Source organism: Mastigoproctus giganteus, chromosome 5 (assembly GCF_048544385.1).
Source record: "Mastigoproctus giganteus isolate SK-2022 chromosome 5, ASM4854438v1, whole genome shotgun sequence".
Lineage (NCBI taxonomy): Eukaryota > Metazoa > Arthropoda > Arachnida > Uropygi > Thelyphonidae > Mastigoproctus > Mastigoproctus giganteus.
The window spans coordinates 173019013-173043780 of NC_143579.1; the positions used below are offsets into that span (position 1 = coordinate 173019013).

The 24768-nt window shown below is 36.9% G+C and overlaps 1 protein-coding gene across 3 annotated transcripts in view; it reads left to right on the forward strand.

The window, feature by feature from the left end:
- Window positions 1-4609: 4609 nt before the first annotated feature.
- LOC150085851 (PRKR-interacting protein 1 homolog) overlaps window positions 4610-24768 on the forward strand; it is a 182924-nt gene continuing 162765 nt past the window's right edge. For all 3 annotated transcript variants that reach the window (XM_090373529.1, XM_090373530.1, XM_090373528.1), the window contains exons 1-2: window positions 4610-4822; window positions 17093-17171. In XM_090373529.1, the coding sequence (XP_090229655.1) occupies window positions 4670-4822; window positions 17093-17171 (232 nt within the window). In that variant the 5' untranslated portion in view covers window positions 4610-4669. The remainder of the gene's footprint in view (window positions 4823-17092; window positions 17172-24768) is intronic.

The following is a 24768-nucleotide window of genomic DNA, read 5'->3' on the forward strand; positions in this document are numbered from 1 at the left end:
AATTGAAAATACCACTAACGCCCTCTAGCAAGAGAAAATTTTTAAAAAAGATTATGGTAGATAATCTTTTTAAAAAATTTAGACACTCATTCTAGGCTGTAATCAAGTCACAATGAAGGCCAGGCAAGCGAAGGCAGATTATGGAGAAATCTTAGGGAAAGGATGATATGGGTGGATCGACTGTTGGTGAACCTGCTCAGGGAGCTGACAAACTGAACGTCTATTTTGCATTTACATTCACACATGAGGAGTTATTAAGGGAGGAAAACGCCAGAAATTTATCAAACTCTAACAGGGAGCAAAATTTTTTAAAAAAAATGTTGAAATTAAACATAGGAAAGCTCCTGGGATGAATGGTATTTATCCAGTAATATTAAAGGAGGCAGTATAGGAAGATAGCAAACCCTTCACCATTATGACGAGAGCATCCTTGGATTTAAGGAATTTCCTCTGAAGGGAGATGTTCAAATGTTTCCCCAATTCACAAAAGGGTATCAAAAGGTGACACCATGGCCGGATTTGCGTATAAGCAAAATGAGCAGTAGCTTAGGGGGCCGGTTTTCCCCGGGCTCCAACCCATCGGGGATCCCGGAAAAAAATCCCATAATTTCCCACGAAAAGATGTCGATTACTTTAGATTTTATTTGGCAAAATTACAAGACTTAGCTCCCGACATAATGATTCGGCGGTAGCTTAGCGTCTAGACATAAAACAAAAAGTAACTATGATGGCAACGCACCTGATGTTATTGATAACCCCAAAAGAAAACTTCGAATAACATAACATAAAAATTTCGAATTACCAATAACGAATCCGATAATGGATTCGTTATTGGTAAACTTGAAAACACGGTCTGTAGATTACAAAAGTATTTCGGACACGTATTACACGTAGATTACAAAAGTATTTCAGAACTTAAGCCTCTTACCAAGAGAGGCTTAAGTTCTGCAAATTGCAGTGGCTGGAGACTAGGCACCTGCGTGGTGATCATTGAGGTATATAAGGCCTTGAATGGTTGAGCATGCTGAAGGATGTTTGATGGGATCTTTCCACTTGTTCAGATTACGAACCTAAGGGGGCATAAATTCAAATTAAGAAAAGACAGATGTAGAATAGATGTGCGGAAATTTGCCTTTAGCCAGCGGGTGGTTAATTGCTGGAACAAACTTCCATCTGTCGTTGTGGAAGTTGATAAGTTGAATAAAATTAAGGAGAAATTGGACAGGCATATTTGGAGGGAATGGTGTGATTTTTTTTTTTTTTTTTTGGCTGATGCTGCGTAAGCTCATACACTTGCTTTCTTGCATCACGTGCCACTGCTACTACTACTACTACTACGTATTCATTTTTGATTGACTTGAAAACAAAAGAATCTGTTGTGAGAAATAACGTAAATCAGCTGCTTAAGAAATATTAAAAAAGGTCTAAATACTTATTTTACTGTTGAAATTTTAAATTTTTTTACGTATGTGAAAGACACCTGCCCTAATAACAAGTTCAATCACGAAGAGCTGTACCATCTTATATGAAAGGACAACATTTTTCTAGCATTTCCGAACACTGAAACGATTTTACGTTTCTATTTAAGTTTGATGATATCGAACTGCACTGGAGAACGATTGTTCAGTAAACTGAAAAGAATAAAAAACTATATGCGCACGACTATGTCTCAGGAAAAATTAGTCGACTTAAGTGTTCTAAGTATGAAACACCATAAGCTGCGAACTCTTTGCTTCAACGATATAATCGACCAATTTTCCACCGTCAAAAGTAGAAAAAAAATGTTATAATGATTTTGATGTGAATGAATGTATTTAAATGGGAAATGTAATATATATTTTTAACTTTGTAAGTAATTTTTTTCTTTGTCGCATATGTATTTATATTTATTATATATAAAGAGATAGTAATAAGTGTATTTTTAGATTTTTTAAAATTAAACTTTTTGGAGGGGGGGGCAAAAAATTTTGTGCTTAGGGGCCCCGAAATACCTAAATCCGGCCCTGGGTGACACAAGTAATTATAGGCCTGTTAGTTGAACTTCTGTTCCCAGAAAAATAATGGCGTCACTGGTCAAAGAAGCATTGCAGGATTTCCCTTGAAAGGAGATGTACAAATGATTCCCTAATTCACAAAGGGTATCAAAGGATGATACAAGTAATTATAGGCCTGTTAGTTGAACTTCTGTTCCCAGGAAAATAATGGCGTCACTGGTTAAAGAAGCATTGCAAGATCATCTCGACAACGCTGCAGATATAGTACAGACACATCATGGGTTTGTTAAGGGGAAGTCTTTTCTGACCAATTTGATTGGAAACAACGATGTCGTCACAAAGGAACTGGATGCAAAAAATAATTTTTATATAATATACTTCAATTTAACGAAAGTTTTGATATAAGTACTGTACAAAATGGAGCAGTATGGCATTAATTTACAGACAAAATACATGGAATGTATTTTGTCTGTAAATTGAGAATAACAAATGTATATTGAAAGGTACCACACGTACTATATAAACCCTACACAACACTCATTCAGGCCCATTCACATAGTTTTGTTTATATTTGACAATGGCACTAGGTGGATTTGGACTTATGTCTAGGGGCGACCGTAGAACATATACACTGGTGTTCAAAGAAAGTGCATCGCCCCTTAAAATTGTAATTGTCGTTCGCTATCAAAATAATTTGGAAAGTATAATTATATGGCAATATTTCTTACAGATTGCATCAGTAAGATTAACACGCGTCGGTGATGACGTAATATTGCATCAGCTGTAACTTTCAGCTATATAAGCACGCTCTGCAAGAGTTGCAGTCATTCCCTGCTTGTGTCAGGATGGCGAGTTACATGCAGCTGACCTCACGAAGAAAGAGTGTTATTGTTGCTTTACGTGAGGAAAGGTGTTCTTCCCGTCACATTGCTTATAGAGTGTCTTGTAATGAGTCGACAGTGAGCAGATTTATTTCCAAACTCAAGAATACTGGTTCTGCTCATAGGAAAAAAGGAACCGGATGGAAACGAGTCTCTACGCCAAAAGAGGACCACGTTTTTAAGCGCTTATGCCTTAGAAACCGTAAAGCTTCTTTGTCTGAGCTGAAAAAAGAATGGGAAGAACTACAGGAGTGGTAGCAAGTGCATTAACAGTCAGAAGACGCCTCTTCAAAAATGGACTTGTAGCCTGTAGTCCTAAGAAGAAGCCCCTCGTCACACAAAAAAAAATGAAAGTGACCCGACTAATTTGTTGTAAGGAGCATGTCAAATGGTCCCCCGAGCAGGGGATGCCAGTTATTTTCTCGGATGAGAAGAAATTCAACCTGCATGGCTCTGATGAGAGTCAACAGGATTTGCAGTAGACGTGGTGAAGAATACCATCCAGATTGTATGGTGTCTACAGTTAAATTCTCTACCAGCCAAATGATGTGTGGGTGCACTTCATATCACGAAGTAGGTCACCTGCAGTTTATAAAATGTTCCGAAAATGCCAATGGATACTTGGCTATATTGGAAAGCAAATTGCTACCAACCGTTAGAGACCATTTCAACCTGTCAAGTAACTGCATCTTTCAGGACAACTCTACTCCTTGTCATCGGGCGAAAAGTATAAGTAGGCACTTCTGTAGTTACTTTAGCTTCATTTCTCCATTAGAGGTTCGACAGTAATCACCTGTAACAAATGTCTGTTACATTTGTTACAGGTGAAAAAAAAAAAATGGTTGGAAAAACGGTCCACTACAACTCTTAGCTAGTCAGGAAACAGCCCGGATCTGAATCCTATAGAGAACTGTTGGCATCGTGTGGAATCTGCAGTCGCCAGAAAGAAACCAAAGACCCTTCGTGAACTGCAGGAAGCCATAATTCATGTTTGGAACCACGAACTACGAGTTGATTATCTTCAGAAATTGATCTTGTCAGTGCCTTGACGGTGTGCTGCTGTCATCAAGGCCAGAAGCAGTTGAACTAAATATTAGTTTTCACATGGTGAACTTTTCATTTTGTTTTCCATTTAAAATGATAAACTGAAGCAAACTGAGGGCTTCTGATAACAATTCAGCCATAATTGTCATGTTTACCAAAACTGTTGTATAAAGGTTGCAAATGCCCATTTTGGAATATTTTGAGGGCACCTGTCAAATATTACTTAGCTTTGCCTTAACTATTAATAATTATCTTTTGTTTATACGTCTATTTGTGATGCTAGTCATTTATGTAACATACTATCGCGAAAACCGGTTAGAAATGTGAAATTCCTAGGTGATGCACTTTCTTTGAACACTATTATTAACGTACAACGTTGTACAGAGCGGTGCACTCTTTTTATTATCGCTCATATCATATTGATCTGTGCTGGTTGCAAAATTGGATCATGATATCAACTGTACCGGCTGCGTAAACCGTGATGTGACACGTGGACTTTCGGGACTTCCGATAGTCCCTGTCATTCCACTGGATCACACCCGGATAAATTACCTTGTCGGATAATTCTTAAAGTTTTTACTCTAGAGTGTCTTACTTGTATGTCAGGTGGCGCTTTTGAATTATACAGTACAGAGAAGTACTCCTTTCACAGAGTACGATACTATTCTGTTATTTGTTTGTGTCGCTTGGTGATTTTGTGTTTGTTGCTAGTGTATTTTGTTTCATTTCTAAGTAATTTTTAAAGTAAACATGGAGTCTTCTCAGTTGATTGTGAATAATAATAATGATCATAAAAATGATGAATCGAGCGAAAAGGACAAGATAAAAGAACAAACTGTAGTTGTACCAAAAACTGCATTGGACCTCCAGAGGCTTAAACTGGAACGCTTGATGCAGAATCCCGTATTTAAAACTTTATTTTTTAAAATGATTTTTAAATTTCCAAATGCTAATAATTTTATGGTAGAATTGTATTTCAAATTTTATTTGTATTTCTTCAGCTGCAGAATCGGCACTAGCGACTTCACTGCATACTTTAATGTTTTTGAAACCAGCGCGATGTTTGAACCTATTAAACCACCCTTTGCTTGCCACAAACCTGGCTTGGAGTTCGCCATACTTATCCTTAATATCTTCATAAATACTTCTTGCTTTTGCTTGGTTAGCCCCTAAACTCGGGCACTCGCTTCTGCATAAGCTCATACACTTGCTTTCTTGCATCACATGCCACTACTACTACTACGAGTGAAGTCTACTCTAAAATAAAAGCCCATTAAACCAAAAACTGCAAATTGTTTTGTGGTTGTGAACTCTAGAAATTTGCTTTAGAAAAATATCACAAAGACATTCAAAATTGATTCTTATAACTGAACATATGGTAATGATGAAAGCGTGCAATTTCCATTATAAAAATGACCTTTTAGAGAGCTAAATAGCTTAGTTATATAGCGAAAATTTCACTTTCTGAAGTCTTAGAACGAATTACCAAAAAAAAAAAAAAAAAAAACAGTGTTATTGGGTTTACATTACAATATTTTCATAATATGTTTCCACAATTTTTTAAAGTTTGCATGAAAATTTATGGCAAAAACTTGCGTAAAGTTGAATTTCCGCAAGTCAAGTATTATGTAAGCCGGGGAGTGCCTGTATATGAAAACTCCCTGGGTTGTACAAGACTCTCCCATCTGAAGATCTTCTGCTAATAAAAGAAAATGCCATGAAAACGGCTACTTTGTTCAGATCAACAAAGTTTGCAAACAAATTGTTTCATGCATAAAATAAAATAAATATTTAAAAAGAAACAGAATAACAGATGAGTTTCTTCATTCTATATTGAGAATTGGTGTCAAGTCAAATTTTGAACGATTATCTAAAAACATTTAGCCTCAATCATCTCAGTAAATGTTGTGTATTGGAATTAATAAAATTCGTGAATATTTTAAATTTTCATTATTTATTCACATTAATATCGAAAAGCAGTGATCCTTTTCAGTCGTAAATTTTCGAAAGTGAGCATTTAAAAGCAAAAGTAAGGTATTTAAAAAAAACAAAAGAGTATAGTATTTTTTAAAAAAACAAAAGTAAGTCATATTTTTATAATTTAAATGAAATCTAAAAAATAAATCACTCCTAGATTTGTTGCACATAAAAGTGTTGGGAATTTGCATTTCTTATATATATAGCCTGAAAATAAAAAAACGGTAACATAAAAATAGAAACTTTCTTTTACGTGTAAAAAGATATGGAAAATGTAAGCATACTAATTTTTCTCAAATCACTCAGTGCTGCCCGCGAAACAAATCACTTTCATTATGGCCCTTGTACTGGAACAGGTTGGACACCACTGTTCTAGGCCATTTCCATGTGGCATTTGCGAGATGCCAGTGAAAGGTGCATGATCGTGCTTTAGTGCTTTGATTTCACTGGCCAAATGCAGAGAGCTGACAAAAATACAGACATTCACATTTTCTTCTGTCAGATACCATGCAGGCATGTGGGTTTCTGTCTGGTCGGATCAGTGACCTTGAAAATTAAAAAAAAAAATACAATAAAAACTATTATTGTTATTGGTTTAATTTATTTACATTCGATATTTTGTGTTTAGCAAATTATAATTAACAGATCACTGTTTTTAGTTTAGTAAAAAAGATTAAAAATTAAATTTTTATAATTAAAACAAAGTGGTATCACACATTCCATATGAGTGTCTTTGTTAAATTGAGGGCATGATTGATGGAAGGTTAATACTTTTCAATATAATTCCTTCTGTAACTGCACACTAGTTCCATCATGCCTTCCACTGATCAAAATGTTATTGGAAGTCTTTCTTGAATGCCTCAAGGCGATGTTTATTGGATTTCCATCTGAGGTGAATAAAGTGAGTATGGCATGATGGGAATGTTTTTGTCAGTCAAAAATTGCTGGATGGCAAGTGATGTGGCACAATGTCACAATGAGATGTTATAAACAAATTTTTATAACATCTCCTACCTCCTTTGTCAAAAAATTGTAGCCATGACTTTCACATGTGATTTTGACTGTTGTATGTTTTTTGGCTTTCCATTGGGAGCTTTGAACTCTGCTCTCTGGGTCATCCATATATGCTAGACTCATCACCTATTATAATTTTGTTAAACATGCAGATGAAATGAGGACTCTATACTGTTTGATCTTGAGTGAGAATGTGTGGAACAAACTTGAAGTTTCCTTGCCTTGTGCTTGAATCCTCACTCAAAATTTCCTGAACCAAAGGAAAGAGACATCTCAGCATTATCTCAACTCAGTTGGTGACCTAATTAATGATAGTTTAGACCAGTGTTTCTCAACCTTTTTTAATTATTGCCCCCTAAAGGGCTTTTTTTACACAATTTTTTCTTAATCCCCCCCCCATGAAATTTTAAACAAGAAAATACTTTATACTTACTCCTTTTATTCAATGGGATCTCTGAGCCCGATGCTTAGCTAAAAGTTCAATGTTCGGTATGATGTTAGTAAGTTTAATTCTAATATCTCCTCTTGAACACATATCAGTTCTGTTTCTTTCCTTTGTTAATATGTTATTTGCTGAACTAAAACCACTTTCAACCATATAAGACGGTCGAAAACTAAGTACTTTGGCCATTTCAGATTACATTGTTGGATAAAGAAGTTTAGTTGCTTTTGATCCCCACAACTCAGCTATTCCACCTCTTTTGAATTTATACTTGCATTCTTTGTTACATTTTAATTCAATGAATTCTTGAATTTTTTCACTAGCACACCCAAAATCACATCTAATTGGATCTAACATCCTTGGCTTCATTTCAAAACAAATAAATCTGAAAATCTATTTTTCATTTCACCTTTTAAAGAACATAAATGATCTGAATAATTCTTAAGATCATTCTCAGTGAGAGATTCATTGATTTCAGCTAACTCTTGCATACCATGAAAATTGCTTTCAAATATTTCCAGTTTTTTAGTGAAGGCTTTTAATATGCATTTGCAGTCTATCACCATAATTAATTTCCCTTGAAGTTGAAGTGATACTTCATTAAGTTTTCAAAATATCCAAGCCATATAGTATAAGTTGTTTTTGTGCTTACTGATTTCCTTTGCTAAATCTGTGTTTCCTTCGCTTTCTAAAAAACTAATTATTGTATCAAAAAGGTTTACAAATCTTGTTACGGTTTCCTTTAGAAAGCCATCTGACTTCTGTATGTAAAAGAAGCCTCACATACTATTCTACATTATCAACACAAAATTTTCTGAAAAGGCAATCATATTGCTATGTGACTTTATTTTATTTATGGTTTTAATAACTATACTGAGAGATTGAAAAAGAACTGGACTAATATTTTTTTGCAATCAGATGATGTCAGTGCACGATACAGTGTATTGCAATAACTTCACTTTTGGACATACTTCCTTTAGGTGGGCTATAAAACCCTTTGTCTTTCAACCATGGAGGTAGCACCATCAGTGGAACAGGATACCAAATTTTTAAATGGTACTTGTTTTTCCTTAAACCATGTTTTTACAGCAGCAAAAATGGATGCTCCAGTACAGTCAGTTTCTATAGATTTTACAAACATCTTTTATTGCAATTTAAAATCATCACTGAAATAAACAAACGTATGCCATTAAAAGAGCCTTATTGTCATTAACTGTGGATTCATCAATCTCGATAGAAAATGTTCTCGTTTTTAGTTTGTCAATTAGTTGCTCTTCAACCTTAACTGACCTCTCATTAATTCGTCTTCGTATTGAATCGTTGCTCAATGGCAATGCTTTTAATATAAGAGACATTTTGGTGCATCACTGTTGAAATTAGTCTTTAATGCGGGTCGTATAACATCTCAGCAACTGTATGAGTACTACCAGTTTTTGCAATCATTTCTGAAATTTTATAAGACGCAATTATTCCATTGTCATTTGCTTGTGTGTTCTTTTTAAATACGGAAGGAACAGTGTTATATTGCTCAATATTCTGTTTTAAATTTTTAAAATATTTTTTTTTGGCTGATTCTCTATAAGCTTGCTTTCTTGCATCTAATGCTAATGTTTACCAACTTTATCAGGATGTTTCCTTTTTAAGTGATTTAAAAGTCTTGATAGTTTCATAGCCTCATTTGAAAAAACTATTACACATATGACACATAGTCTGTCTTGAGTTGAATGGGCTTTCAATAAAACCATAAGCTAGATATTCATTCATCCAGATACTGTTGACACTTTGTCTTTCCAGCACTTGACATGATTGATGATGGGTTGAATAACTACAAAGAATTAAATAATAAAATATAAACTATTTTTATTTAACTCTCATAGCCCATGTCACTCACAAAAGTACTGGGGATCAAAAATAAAACAACTTCCACAAGGAAACAATAAATCAATACTAATTGTCACTTAGAAAGTAAAAACAATAGACTGAAACATTTCCTCATCCCATCCATGCCTCATATATTGACCAATGGAACAAAAGAATAAATAAACCATGCCCACCACGCTGCCGCCAAGGTCGCAACTGTCAGAAAGGCCCGAAACAGCAAGGTTTTCAGAATCATTACCTCTGAAAGCACTTAGGCATTTAATGCCTACGAAAATCAAAGGTGGTTAAATTAAATCATGCCCACTACTTTCCTTTAACAAAATTTCTCACTCACTCCTAATATAATATACTTATATGTTAAAAATCACTTGTCTCGGGGGAAAAGGAAACCCAATGAGAGAAATCAAATATTAAGGAATAAGTAAAAACTAAACTATACTATTTTTTTTAGGCCACCCGAATAATTAAATTCATCTGCTGTGCTGTGTGCTCTATGGTCGATTTGCCTGTTTTGCTGGACAAAAAACCCCAGTTTCTGGGGTTTTTCGTCCATTAAAGTTCCTCATGTCATCGATGGGATTCAAAGCCAGGTCTTTTCCATCTGGTGTGGGGAGGACGGTGATGATACCATTGTGTGCTACCTGTGCAGACTAATATTAAGGAATAAGATGTCGTCGGGTAGGATTGAACTTGAGGGCCACAAACCATCGAAATACCCATGATTATTTTGCCTCCTTGGGGGTGATTTGCCCCTGTTGAGAATCCCTGGTTTAGACTTATTGATGTTCTGATTATTTCATGGTTTCGATTGTCAACCGCCTCTTTCATCTTAGAGTGAAAAATTTCTCTCGTGAAACTTTTTAAAACACTTAAACTGTTTTTTTTTTTCCCATTGCATCATCTCTGTAAATAGCATTCTGTGACTGACTTTCCGGGTTTACAGCCAAAATCATTGTTCAAATTTCATTATTTCAGTGCATGTGACAAATGAAAAAAACAAGAGTGTTAATGCCAGTTCAGCATTCTGCCACACAATAAGTTAAAACTCAGTGTGCACATTCTCAAAAGATGTTTCTTTTTACCCTATTCACAATCTTTTGTCTACTACTGTGCATTCACGAAGAATTATGAGGTTCAGTTACCTTTTTTGATCGAACCTTGTATCCGAAATAGAAGGAACACATCTGGATAATTCTGTGCTTTAATCTTCCAAATTAAAACTGGCAACACATCAGATTGCTTCCAGTTTAAACATTCTAAATAATAATAATAAAAAAAAAAAAAGCAGTTACTCAATTAGCGAATATTTTATTCATTTCAAAATAGTTATCATTGAACTTCACTGTCAATAAGACAAAGCAGAACTTCATTGACCTTCATAATGATGAGGTTCAAATTTCGGACATGGAAAATGCAGAGCAGTATCTGCTAACTGATGAAGAATATGTGGATGCAAACAGTGAAAAGAAAATTTGGCACTTGTTGCAACTTGTTTCCATCATACCTTCACAAATTCATTTTCCAAAACTCTGTTTACTAGTATTTTTTTGGAAAATTTATTTGTATTATTGAAATTGTTGTTGAATATGTATTGGAGTTTCTAAATTAATATTTATTAATTGAGAAACTTACAATATTTACCATGCCATCTTAAACATTAATAAGGCCTGGGCAGAAATTACTAAAAGTTGTTTAAATGGCGCATGGAAGAAAATATGCCCACAGAAAATATGTAAAGGTTGCAGAGCTACTTCAGTTGGAGGTTGATGCCAAAGACGTGGAATTAATAGAGGAAGAAGAGAAGGAATTATCTAGCGTAGAACTTATTGACTTACAGGCAGCGATAGTGAAAGAAGAAAATGCTGACGAAGCTCAATATGAACAAAATGAAGAGCCGAGATGCTTCATCACCAGAGAGATGGAATGGCATTTCTTGAAATTGCATTGCCAATGGCAAGGTTTGAGAAGATGGAGCCTGACAGCAAACGATTCTTAAAAGTTAACAGAGGGGTGAATGATAATCTTGCTTGCCACAAAGAAATCTACAATGAAAAGAAAAAAGCCACCGTCCAGTCATCCATTAATGTGTTCTTTCGTAAGGTTGAGCGGCCGACCCCTTCTAAATCTCCAAAGCCCTCAACTTCCGCAGTGGCGTACTTATCAGCTGAAGACGTTGATTCTGGCAACGATGCTCGAGAGGTAAAACTTACTGACAATTATGCCTGTCTCCCCTCTTTTTTTTTTTGTAATTTTATAATTTTTAAATTTTTTAAAATTGCACGCTTTGGTAATTTTTCCTGCACATGAGATAAAAAAATTGAATAAATACAATAAATAATTCTATTTACATGTTCGTCTTGCATTTCTTTTTTGATTCAATCAATTCAGCGAGTGCTGCACAAGCATGGGGGAAATTCCCCGACTTACGTGAAATATGACTTACATAGCGTTCTGCGGAATGCAACCCTTATGTAAGTCGGGGAGTTCCTGTATATTGTGCAAAGGATAGATGGAATAGGACCAAGGTAAGCCTGCCAGGGCAAAAGTAGATGATGTGGAGCAGATATCATTTTTTAAAGGCACAGAAGGTGATACTATTATACATTATCACCTTTTGTACCCTTAAAAAATGATATTGGCTCAATATGTACATGTAGAGCCATCTGCTCTATCTGTACATGTTGCCACTAATGATATTAAGAGTAGGAGGTTTGAGGACTTAATTAACAAATACAGGGCAGTGTTGGGCAAAAGTCACGAGTTTGGATTAAATTTGAAAGTGTCTGCAGTTGTTCCCACACAAGGTTGGAGCGAGTACATGTTGAGAGTCTTGTCAGTCAATTCAGCCATAAAAGAGCGTGTGCAAAATTGTGGAGTAGAATTTTTCTCAGCATGGTCTGTGCTTGTTAACAGGAGAGACTGTTTTTACAGGGATGGGATACACTTAAATATAAGGAGACAAGAATATTTGCTGATGCTAATGAGGCAGTGACATGTGGATCAGAAAATTGAGGGAGGGATATACAGACTAATAGATTAACTAGAGCTGCAAGTAGAGGTGAAAGTGATTCTTGCACTGCTTCTATTGGAACATGCAGCAGCCTGGAAAGCAAGGTGTAAGAGATTTGAAACCCTGCTGTGGGTCATCATGGAACAAGTAAATACCTGGACAGTGTTAGGTAACTAAGAATAAAAACATGTGCATGTATATTTGCATGTATACTAATGCTAGGAGCATAGTAAATAAATTCGATAAATTTGAAGTACTGATTAAATCATCAGATGCAGACATTGTGTGGGTATTGGACATATGGTGTCACTCAGATATAAAGGATGCAGAATTCTAATATGGGGAGTACAGTGTGTACAAAAAGGACATAGTGTATAGTGTTTCTTGTCAAGCAGCACCGCCCCCCCCCCCAACTCTGTGTTGCAATACAAACCCTGAAAAAGCCAGAGATGGTGTGAGTGTTGGTTTATTCTGTATAGTCTAGTGTTGGTTTGTGCTAGTATGTTGTTCCTCCTGTTTAGCCATGGGGCCCTAGTGAGACTCCCGTTGCCCATTCACTACTACAAGGAAGTAGGCTGGGTATAGGTAGAGTCCTCTAGGTGAAAAGTTTGGGTGGGAAGGTGTTGAAAGGATACTGGTATTAAAGGGGGAATGAAGTCATAGGGTCAGAATGCCCTATATGGGATAGGAAGATTGCACTGTGGGTGCACAGTGCTTCTCTGTTACAAATCCCAATCTGGTTAGGCCAGCTGAAGTCAGTGTCAGCAGATCCCATGCCATGCCTATGAACAAGGAGGCATGACAGAAAGTTGGGGGTTTTCTGATAAGATACCCTCATTGCAGTCTAAATAGGGAGGCCTGTTAGAACAACACACCCTCTATGTTTGCTCCGTCCACTTATGCACCTGACATACATTTTATTTTAGACATATTTAGGGACAGATGCATTTTCAGCATATAGGGCCACATTCTCTCACACATTTACATTCATCATTTGCACAGACAGGAAGGCGCCTCCATAGCCAGGTGGGAAGGAGCAGCAGTGCATAGCACACGCTTCTTGATTAGACCGGGGTTCGAGCCTGTTACCACCAAACACGGAGGATGTGGAAAGGTCAGGGAATGACCACCGCATATCACGGAGCAATATGGCCTTAGTTGCTAATGCTCCTAAAAACCAAACAACAACACAGGCAGGACAAAGGTGCACCTAAATAGGAAAACTATTGGACAGTTATTTTTTTTATATAAATGTGTCACAACCATTTACTCAGTTACTGCACAGTTTACACAGGTGACCTAACATCCCACACATTTAATCTACAAAAAAGTAGATTAAATGTGTGTGACAAAGAGGACAACAGGGAGGGTGGGGTTATGCTTTTAGTTAAGAAGCATATTAAACCTAAGGCACTGCATCCAGTTGACATGAGTGGCCAGTGGATATTGATAAGTCTCTAGCAAAGAATGCAAAGAAAGGAGCAAAGACTTTACTTATATTAACAGTGGGAGGGGGTTAAATCACATTCAGGCACTAGGGGTTCTTTAGGGTGGGAATGCCAGAAGTTCATCAAAATCTAACAGGGAGCTAGATTTTTAAATGATTTTTTGATAATTGAGAGCAAAGCAGAAGAGAAATCGTTGAAGTTTAACATAAAAGAGGCACCTGGAGTGAACAGAATCTATGCAATTATATTACGGGAAGCAAAGGAGGTAAACAAACCCTTAGCCATAATTATGACAGCATCTTTGGATTTAGTGGAAGGCCCTATGAACTGGAGATGTTCAGTTGTATCCCCAATTCACAAAGGGGGGATCCACAACAAAGGGTGACATGTGTAATTATAGACCTGTTAGCTTAACTTCTGTTCCAGAAAAAATAATGGAGTCTTGTTAAAGAAGTAATGCAGGACTATAGATGGGTAAGACGTAACTTCTTACTTTGTCGAGTTTTACACAACTTGGGGATATCTAATAACGTATTGCTACTATATTATTATTGACAAATCTGAATTCAGCGCAATACTCGTTAATCTCTGACCATTTTCATACATTCTTATTAGTTAATTTTCTGATCCAAATCGATCGCTTTCTTTTTTCTTCGTAGATTTACTAGTACTGCTGTAATTATTCTCTTAGTCGACTCCATGATAACTGTCAAAATGAAATTTTCTGTAAAGAACTTCACAGGGTTAAGGCGAAAACTCACTATTATCACCCCATGCGAGCTCACATTTTACTAAAGCACATTTCTGGAGGTCACTACCGTAAAACAATAAAAACAATTTGTACTTGCCGGGTTTTTGGGCTGTTCTGTTCGTGCATCTAATTATAAACGGGTAGTAAACTCTATCTTATTGCATTTGTGAAAATACCAATAGCTGGAATTCTGTGGGTTTTATGTTATTATGGTGAAGTTTGTGTCCTCTTCACTGAAATCTTGTCATAAAAAAAAAAAAAACGTAAATAAATTGTAAGAATCTTCTCTTTCCTATTTGTTTTGCTTGTTACTCCGTATCTCACTTGTGCAAGCCACGATCGTCGTTATTGATAGCTTATTATTATTATTATTTTGTTTGTTTTAACTTTTACAATCCTAAAAGAAGAAAAATTGAGTAAAAAAAAATTTACGTAAATCCGTAGTTGGGTAATTTGGGGACTTATTGTACTGAAAAATGTTTAGCAACCTACATAAAAAAATATGGCGATAGATAAAAAAAACAGAAAAAAACTTACCACGTACTACAATGCTTCCCTTTATTTTTTGCGATGTTGATTTTAAATTTAATAGCTTCCCTTTATTTTTTACGATGTTGCGTATGGTTTGGTCACCAATGTTATAATGGTTTTTTAAACATTTAACGGATGTACCGTTTTCAAACTTTTGAATAATTTCAAGTCTTTGTTTAACTGAAAGAGCGTTTGCGTTTACCCACCATTTTCACAATTTCTAAACAAAAAAAAAATTTTGACATCCCTGACAAAAATAATGAAACAAAATTTGTCTTTTTGCAGTGCAGTGGAACACAACAATCGACGCGACCTACTGAAACAAACTAAACATTTGTTCTCTCTTTCTTTTTTTTTTTTTTTTTTTTTTTGAGCGGCAGGTGTGAAGGCAGCGGGGTTGCAAGATAATAAGTACATTAATCTCCCAATGATTACTTATAATGCCGCTTCTTGTCGCTTATTTCCCACTTGCGAAACATCTGTTTATACCTATTCTAGTTATTATTTGAATTTCATGATTTTTGTTTGATTTTTTTTTATTATTATTAGTTTTTTATATTTGGAGTCTTGAAGTGGCTCGGTTAATCTGCTTCCTGGTAAATCGAGAGTCTGCTGTGCTTGGATTTCTGGAAAGCTTTTGATATTGCTGCACATGAAAGACTGTTCTTTCAAGTAATTATGCAGTCAGAAGTGAGGTTCTCTGACAGTGCAGACAGGCTGCCAGGACAGCTCATGGGTTTTTTTCAGTGATATACAGGAACTTTGCTAACATGGATAAGGAGGTGATTTTCCCATTGTTCAAGGCAACGGTTAGGCTTCATCTTGGGCACTGCATACAGGTGTGGAGGCTTCATTTTAGGACGGATGTAGAACTGCTGGAATGGGTGCAGAGAAGTGCAGCAAGACTGAAAAGAATGAAAGGGTGATCTTACCAATAAGGGCTTCAGTTCTGTAAATTATATCTGGAGACTAGGTAGCTGCAAGATGACTTGATTGAGGTGTTTAAAGCTTGAATTGATCAAGCTAGCCCCACCGATGCTATTCTTCCTCTTGCTCAGACTGCACACCCAAGGGAGCATAAATTCAAGTTGAGGAAGGATGGTTGCAGGTTAGATGTGCCGAGGTTTGCCTTTAGCCAGCAGGTGATTGATTGTTAGAACAAACTTCCATCTGTTGTTGTGGCAGTTGATAGTTTAAATAAATTTAAGGAGGAATTAGACAAATTATTCGGAGAGGATGGACAGGTGATGTGGGAAGGGTTCCCCCCACTATGTATTCTTGATATTTGATATTTTGAGTGAACTTGATATTTGCAAATATGAATAGACTATGAGTGTCACCAAGAGGAGAAGGCTGAACATATAAGTGTTAGGAACTCTTGTTTGTTTTTTTTTCTTAAGAAAACAAATAATTATTTTTTTTTCATTTGTATGTACAGTATTTGCAGAATTTTTTTAATTCTTTCGAATTTTGCATTTCAGAAAAGTCTCGAAATGCAAAAATTTTCACTGGTGCTATGTAATTGAACAAAAATAAAACAAATAAAACAAATAAAATAATTATTTAATTAAAATGAATTGAAGGATACATTTTAGAACATTTAAGTGTTCTAAACGTATCCTTTTTTTTTTTTTATTTCTTTTATGTTTTTTTTTGTTTACACAAAGAAAATTTTAAAAGTATACTTTGCTGAATTTAAAATGACATTACAAATATAAATTTCTTGTAAGGAAGGTGTAGCATACTTAGATATTATCTAATTAGATTAATCTTGTTCAAAATAATAAACTGCAGCAACATCCAAATAGCTCAACAATTCACATAACTTCAGACATTTGGAGAACACCCCCTTTGGAGCTTGTTCGGGAGATTACTGTTACGGTTTCCACTTGGAGACTACAGTAATCCCTGAGCAGGTAGAATTTCGTTTTTTTTATTTACTTTTTTAAAAAAAAATTACAACAAACCTTTCCACTAATTGTATGATTTTATGATATTCTAATAGAGTCAAACTGCAGATTTCCTAAGTTGTAAAAATGAAAATTTATCACTTTTTGATCTTATTACATCGAATATTAATTTTTAAACATTTTTTCATTTTCCAATCATCCTCCTCTAGGACAAGCCTGTTATTATTTCTGAGGGTCCAAAAGCCAAAAAGCCTTCAGCACCACCTGAATTTGTAAGGAATGTTATGGGTAAGTATATCTTTGGCATACTTCATACAGTAGACTGTCAAAATAACGGCATCCCAAATAGAACATTTAAGCTAACGGCACATTGAGGTCGGATGTTTACACACAGCTCTGTAATACTAGTGTACCTGGTCTGCCTCCACGGGGCGAAGTGTGGGCAACGTCGGGCCTCAGCTGGGGTCCGGCGGCTAAATGGCCAGAAGAACAACGGTACACAACATCACACACCTCAAGATCCATATACTTTTAAATCTCTGGCCTTTACAGTGAACTGTATCACACCACAATGTAAACTACGCGGAGATGGGGGAAACCCCTGGTGCCGTTTGACCCTAAACACACTTTACACTTTCACTTTACAGCTCAGATGTCTTGCCGTGCCAAAAAAAAAGAAAACAGCAAATTGTGTGATTACTGTATTTGTTTTACATTTGCCATTTTGAAAGTGAATTCTGTACTGTTATCATGGATTATACTGCTGTTTTACATTTATTTTAAATTAAAAACCCCTCACTATGACTACTAAACTTAATAAACCTCATACAGAGAAGAAAAGAACAACATTAAAGCTTAGTAACAAACTTGATATAATCCAAACTATTACATTAGGGTCACCTGGAAAATTAATTCATATACCCATTTAATATACCTATGTTAATTCATATACATTTATAGACACAATCTTTTATGTCTGTAAGTGTATATTTATAAAAGTTCCTGCATCATTGATGGCATTTAAACTTTGGCCTTTCTTGCATCATTGACGGGATTTGAAACCGGGCCTTTTCCATCTTGTGTGGGGAGTACGATGATGATACCACTGTGTTACTTGCACAAACTAAACTTGATATAATAACGAAAGTAGAATGGGGTGCAAGTAGAAGTGTATTAATGGCAGAATATAACATTGGATCGTCAACATGTTTATGTTTTTTATGTGCAGTTAATAAAATTGCATTCTTAATCTCTCCATTTTTTGTTTAGCCTCATTATTTCTGCATTAAATATATTAAAAATAAAACTTTCTAGATAACAGAAAAATCGAAATAGCGGCACCCCGAATCCTCAGAGGTGCCGGTATTCTGAAAGTCTATTGTACTTAGCTTTAGTGGCTTTATGAACATTATTTTTATAACTTGAGTTTGGAAACATATAAATGAAAAATCATCTTAAAGAATAAATTGATTGCTAATCCATAAGTGAAAATTTGTTTTTCAAATTTCACTTATGGATTAGCAATCAATATATGAAAACCCTATATTTAAAATTCCTGGAATGATTTATTTATATATTTTTTAGCCTTATTTTAGTTTTATTTTTTACGAGTAAGTACATAGATTTACAAATGTGTAGGCTCTGGGGTAATACATAAAGAGATGATGTTTTGAAGGTCACTTAAGAACTTTTATTCTGAAAGTCTATTGTACTTAGCTTTAGTGGCTTTATGAACATTATTTTTATAACTTGAGTTTGGAAACATATAAATGAAAAATCATCTTAAAGAATAAATTGATTGCTAATCCATAAGTGAAAATTTGTTTTTCAAATTTCACTTATGGATTAGCAATCAATATATGAAAACCCTATATTTAAAATTCCTGGAATGATTTATTTATATATTTTTTAGCCTTATTTTAGTTTTATTTTTTACGAGTAAGTACATAGATTTACAAATGTGTAGGCTCTGGGGTAATACATAAAGAGATGATGTTTTGAAGGTCACTTAAGAACTTTAATTCGTATATTAATGTGTCCATTAATGTAGGAATTGTCTTAAGTTTTTCAGTACATGTTGCCATTTCTTAATTGTGTTTCAACTAATTGTAGACAGTTTATAATAAGCAGCACCACAAAAAAGTTTTGAATATTCAAGGGGATTGTTCTCATATGCCATTGTCCAAAATGGGCTTGCAAAAGCCAAAGAAATTCTCTGGAATTCAGATCCATCAGTTGATAAAATTGAATCAAATAATACATAAATAGATGTAGAGAATGTTTTTTTAAATTGTGATTTTATATTTTGATGATAATTTCACTCTAATATTGGTGTTGCATCTAGTTATCCAACTGATAATACAAAAATGTTAGAAATATCATTATAAAGGTAATTTTCCTCTTCATAGATCTGCTGCTTAAGTAGTGAGGAAAGGGGGAGGAAAACTAAAATGGTAGTGAGGAAAACTAAAAAGTTTTCCTAAAAGTGGGAATCGTAAAGAAGTAACGTCTCCACGACGTGCATTTGAGTGCAATAGTCTTTTTATACTGCTGTTACTGGTCATAATATAAACAAAGATAAATAGTAAAAAATTGAAAGAATTTTTTTTTTTTTTTAAATGCCCTCACTTTTTAAAAATTTCTTCACCTTTGTTTATATTATGACTAATAATAGCAGTATTCAGATTATTACACTCAACTGAAGTGCACTTCGTGGAGGATGTACTTTTTTAATGGAGCATGTGCTCACTGACAATGACCTCTCCCTCTTAAATATGGGAATTAACACCTACATACCTACTCATGTTTTCTGTCATTGATCTTTCTGTGTGCACTCCTTCGTCCACTTATAAGGTGGAGGAGAACACCACCCATATGGAAGTGATCATTTACATTGTGATAATCTCTTTACTTAGTGGGGGACCGCATCCTCATTTTAAATTATCCCACTGGAAGATTGATCAGGCTGACTGGAATATCATACATCTGGCAGAGTTTAACATAATTAAAGTCAGTCAGCCTTTCAATGATGGAGTGACGAACCACACAGAAAATACTGGTTCTTTTTTCCCACTACAGTGCTGCCGACCATTCCGCATTTGTTGTAAAGACATTTCTGATGAAATGTGGCAATGCATAGCTCAAACATCCATTTTTCTCTTTTGATCTAGCACCAGCAGACTTCTTTCCCAACATGAAAACTGCCCTCAAAGTAAAGATTTCAGGATGTGTAGAAGATAGAGAAAAATGTAATATGTTACCCTGGCGTTTTGGGGGAATATTCATTACTATGCTGGGCTGGGCTGGGCTTTATCTCTATGTATACCCGAAATGCCACGCAGTATGCCTAAGTATCGGGAATGGTTTGGATGCTAAAAAAATCTTAATTGAAGCATATTCAAGAAAACACCAATGAACTTACGTGACTGTCTAGTGGCTTTTTATAATAGGACAGTGATCTCGAGCTCTAAAGATCTATTCAGCCGCATAGGGAATAGAACCTGCAGCTTCGACCAGCATTGTGTTTTTCACTACAAGACCCTATCTGTTATAGTCAGATCTTGACGTGCCGCAATAATAGTTCTTTATTCTAAAACTTATGTTATGGTTGTGCAGCAAGAGAATAGGTCTGAGGCAGGGATACTCAAACAAAACATAATTTATTATCAAACTATAGCAGAAATATACATATAAGCTAAATATAAGCACAGATCATCTTTTCTTATGCTCTTAACATTAATAAGCAATGGAAAGACACCTTATGTGCCTCTAGCTAGTGATGTGAGTTACTGACACTTTTACGTTCTTCGTGTGATTCTCCTATGGTATCTTGCTCATCTCTAATTTGCAGTCCACGTCCTGGAGAGTGTAGAGGTATATAATAATTGGGTGTTGTGTAGCGACATTAAGAATAAACTCTCCCGACTGGACGGGACTACATCTTTTCACTGCAAGTCCCTCACGCTCGAGCCATCGAGCATACAGGTTTGTGGCTCGCACAGCGCAGTGGGTGGTGGGATGGTCCCAATAATATCGAAATCAAGAGTCTTCTTGATACTGCAATGAGTCCTTATCAGGGCAGGAGAAATTGCTGATATCAGTGACGGTTTTGGGTCCTAGGAGAGAGCAAAATTACTTCTCGAAGGAATTTTGCTCTCTCCACTCCTGTGAAGATCACCTGGTAAGATTTGGTAATGGGTCTGAACCATGAACCAAAGTGGGGTGCTGTGAAAACTCTTTGCTTTCGAACCATAAATATTGGCCATTACAACAAATTATAGCGATCTTCTCCGGTGAGAGCACACCTTCAGCATCCCTGCAGAACTGGACGTCTACCGTGACCCGATTGTTGGCTGGAACTGGAGTTGGGATAGGTCCACGTCAGGATGACATCTGAGAGAGGGAAGAGCGAATCAGGACCAGTTGAAAGGGACGCTCCACAACACCAAACAACTTTGGGAGATATGAACTTCAAATCTGTCGTTCAGATTTGAAGTGTCGTTCAGACACCAGGAGTTCGACTATGAACTCCTGGTGTCTGGTCTCTTCCCCGAGGTAAGCATGACGTCAACTGTGTTTTGGGCGAAAGGGTCTTGATCAGTGGCTCTGCGCTTCAGGGAAGGAGCATAACCCGATAGTTCTGTGTTTGTAGATGCGTGGCTCGGGAAGCATTGATTATATCTGGGGAGCAAAATTTTGACATCTTTTCCAGTGTTTACACAACTGCTAGGGGTATTGTACCAGTTTTGCTCTGCTAAGATGGGCGTTGGATGTGGAAAATGAAGGGAGAAAAGTGGGTGTTGGTTGGGTAGAAGCTGAATTCTCCATATCTTCTGCCATATTGCCTGTCTCATCCTTTCCTGATCTTTCCTCTTCTGCGGGGCCTTCTCTGGCTACTGCCTCCCACCACCATCTCAAACGGGCAAGGAAGATGGCCCAGATTATCCTAATCATCTGCATGAACATCCTATAGATCTTTTCGTGGTAAGGTGGCCTACGAAGAATCAATATAAGGAAAGTGGAGAAAAGTAAATTCTCATTTACTCCCTCTTTCACTCTCCATTCTCTCCTTCCAGGCGAAAGATTCACCTCATTCGCACGTTTAAAAAATATATACAAAGGGTACTAGGAAAGTTTTGCAATACAGCTTTGTTTATTTAATTTTTTCCTCTACATTCAATACACCTCTCCATCCTCCGAAACCAATCTTTAAACCAGTTCTGCCAAGTTTCGCTAGGGAGTAAAGCACACTCGTTGTCCCAAGCCCGTAGAAGGTCCTCATCACTGGAAAACTGCCTCCCTTTTAGCTTCATTTTCACATGCGGGAACAGTGCAAAGTCGCAGGGAGCAAGGTCTGGACTGTAGGGAGGGTTCTCGAGAAGTTTCAGTCCTGTCGTGGTCAAATATTCGGTGCAGGCTTTGGCACGGTGAGCTGGAGCATTATCGTGATGGAGGTACCAGGTGTCCATTCTTGACTTTGGCCGCAGGTTCTTCATAGATCCAATGACTTTAGGCAGGCATTGTTCAGTATACCACTTAGCTGTGACTGTCTTCTGCGTGTCCAAAACGACACGTTCCACAATTCCACTCGATTTGAAAAATACAGCTATCATTTTCTTCTTTACAGATCGGGATTTTCTGACAATTACGGGTGTGTCGTCATCATCAAAGACCCAAACTTTGTTTTGAGCCTTGGTCGGCAGATCGTAATAGTACAGCCAAGTCTCGTCACCTGTCACGATGCTGTTCACATACCGAGATTGTCCCTTATCAAACTTTTTTAACATCTCCCGGCACCAAGTCACACGTCGTGTCATCTGCTCTTCAGTCAGTTGATGCGGCACCCAGAGAGAACAAAGTTTCTTCACGTGCAAATGATCTTGCAGAATCGAACGAATTGCTGGTGCATTTAGGCCCAAAGTATCCTCTATCTGTTGGTAGGTCACTCGCCTGTTTTCGTCAAGCATTTTCCTCACAGCAGTAACATTTTCCTCCGTAACTGACGTTCGTGGCCTTCCCGGCCTCTCAGAATCCTCCAGAGTGAAATTTCCCCTTTGGAATTCTCTATACCACCTGAATATCATTGTACGATGTGGACAATCATCATCTAGTGCAAGAGTCATTTCTTCTAAGCACTGGTCTATAGTTAAACCACGCACGAAATTATACCGCAAAACTGTCCTTATCTCATTTTGTGACCACGATGCCATCGCAAGCACTTTACACTCTCACTACCAATGAATAACTGAGCCCATCGACTTGGCGCGGCGGCTACTATGCACGTATGAACATGTCTCAACATGCAGCAACAAGCAGCTTCCTGTGATTCGTTGTTGCGTCATATTGCAAAACTTTCCTAGTACCCTTTGTATACAGGGTGTTTCAGTTAAACGTTTCAGAACTTCTAAGAGAGGTAGGGTACATCCTGACAACTCGAGATCATATAGCAATGTGGGGTTGGAAATGCTTTCCTGAAGCGGTATTGTACACAGAAGTCGTCGTGCGACGTCGTGCAGCACAGATTCGATTTTCGGTCAATGAATGGGCCGGTATTATGGGAGATCACCTCATCGGATCTTACCTGTTACCGTGTCGTCTAACCGGACCTATCTACTTGATCTTTCTGCAGCAAGTATTGCCACAACTTTTGAGAGATGAACAGATTTCTGCATCGACGCAACAGACAATGTGGTTCCAACACGATGGAGCCCCTGCCCATTATAGCGGAGATGTTCGTAACTACCTGGATGTCACATTTGGTCAACAGTGGATCGGACGTGGTGGTCCCGTGCGTTGGCCTGCTCGGTCACCCGACCTATCATGTCTTGATTTTTATTTCTGGGGTCATATGAAATCGCTAGTTTATGACACCCCTGTTGACAATGCTGAGGAGCTGGTTGCAAGAATCGCAGTAGCTGCCGAAGAAATTCGAAATTCGCCTGGAGTATTCCAGACTGTTTGGATGTCCATGCGTCGGAGATGTGAGGCGTGCATTGTAGCCCGTGGAAGAAACTTCGAACACTTACTTTAATCCATGTACCTTTTGCTTCTTTTCATGTATTATTAAAACGATTTCTCACTTACGATCTCTTTTCTTTATGATGCTTCTGTGTACAACACCGCTTCAGGAAAGCATTTCCGACCCCACATTGCTATATGATTTCGAGTTGTCAGGATGTACCCTACCCCTCTTAGAAGTTCTGAAACGTTTAACTGAAACACCCTGTATATATATTTTTTCTTTTAACAGAGAACATTCTCCTCACATGTTGGTTACATTTTCACGAAACTCAATGTTTGAGACAATTTGCTCTCTTGTGATAACAAAACAAAGCAAAATCCCCCTTTTTTTTTTCTTTTTTTTTTTCACTTCCAAGCATCTCTGAGTAAACCCGCTAAATCAAAACCTCTGTCATCGTTCTGTAGATCCATTCTGGATGCAAGTGGACCCAACATCCACTGTATTGTTCTCTCTAGTGTATCTGGTTGTTCTACCTTATCTGCATCCCCTTACGCCCTATCACTTTGATCTGGGGGTACAACCTTTTCCATTTCAGTTTCATCTACGGGAATACCATCTTCTGCTTCTGCTGTTACAACAGAAGCTGTCTCTGGCACTAATACTTCATTCTGCAACTGAGGTGTTACGGTCACCTCCTGTGGGATATGAGTCATACGGTCGCAACTATGTAAATTATATCTATGGGACTGGGTAGGTACCTGTGCGGTTCTTTTTGAATTTGTAGACTGTTCTAGCTTTGATTGGTTCTGATTCCTCGACAGGAGAGACGACCAAGGAATTGATGCTGGAACGCTTACAGTTATAGTTGGTTGAGTTACTATTGGTCTAGGGTCTATAGGTGGGATCCAATCGCACACTTCCACC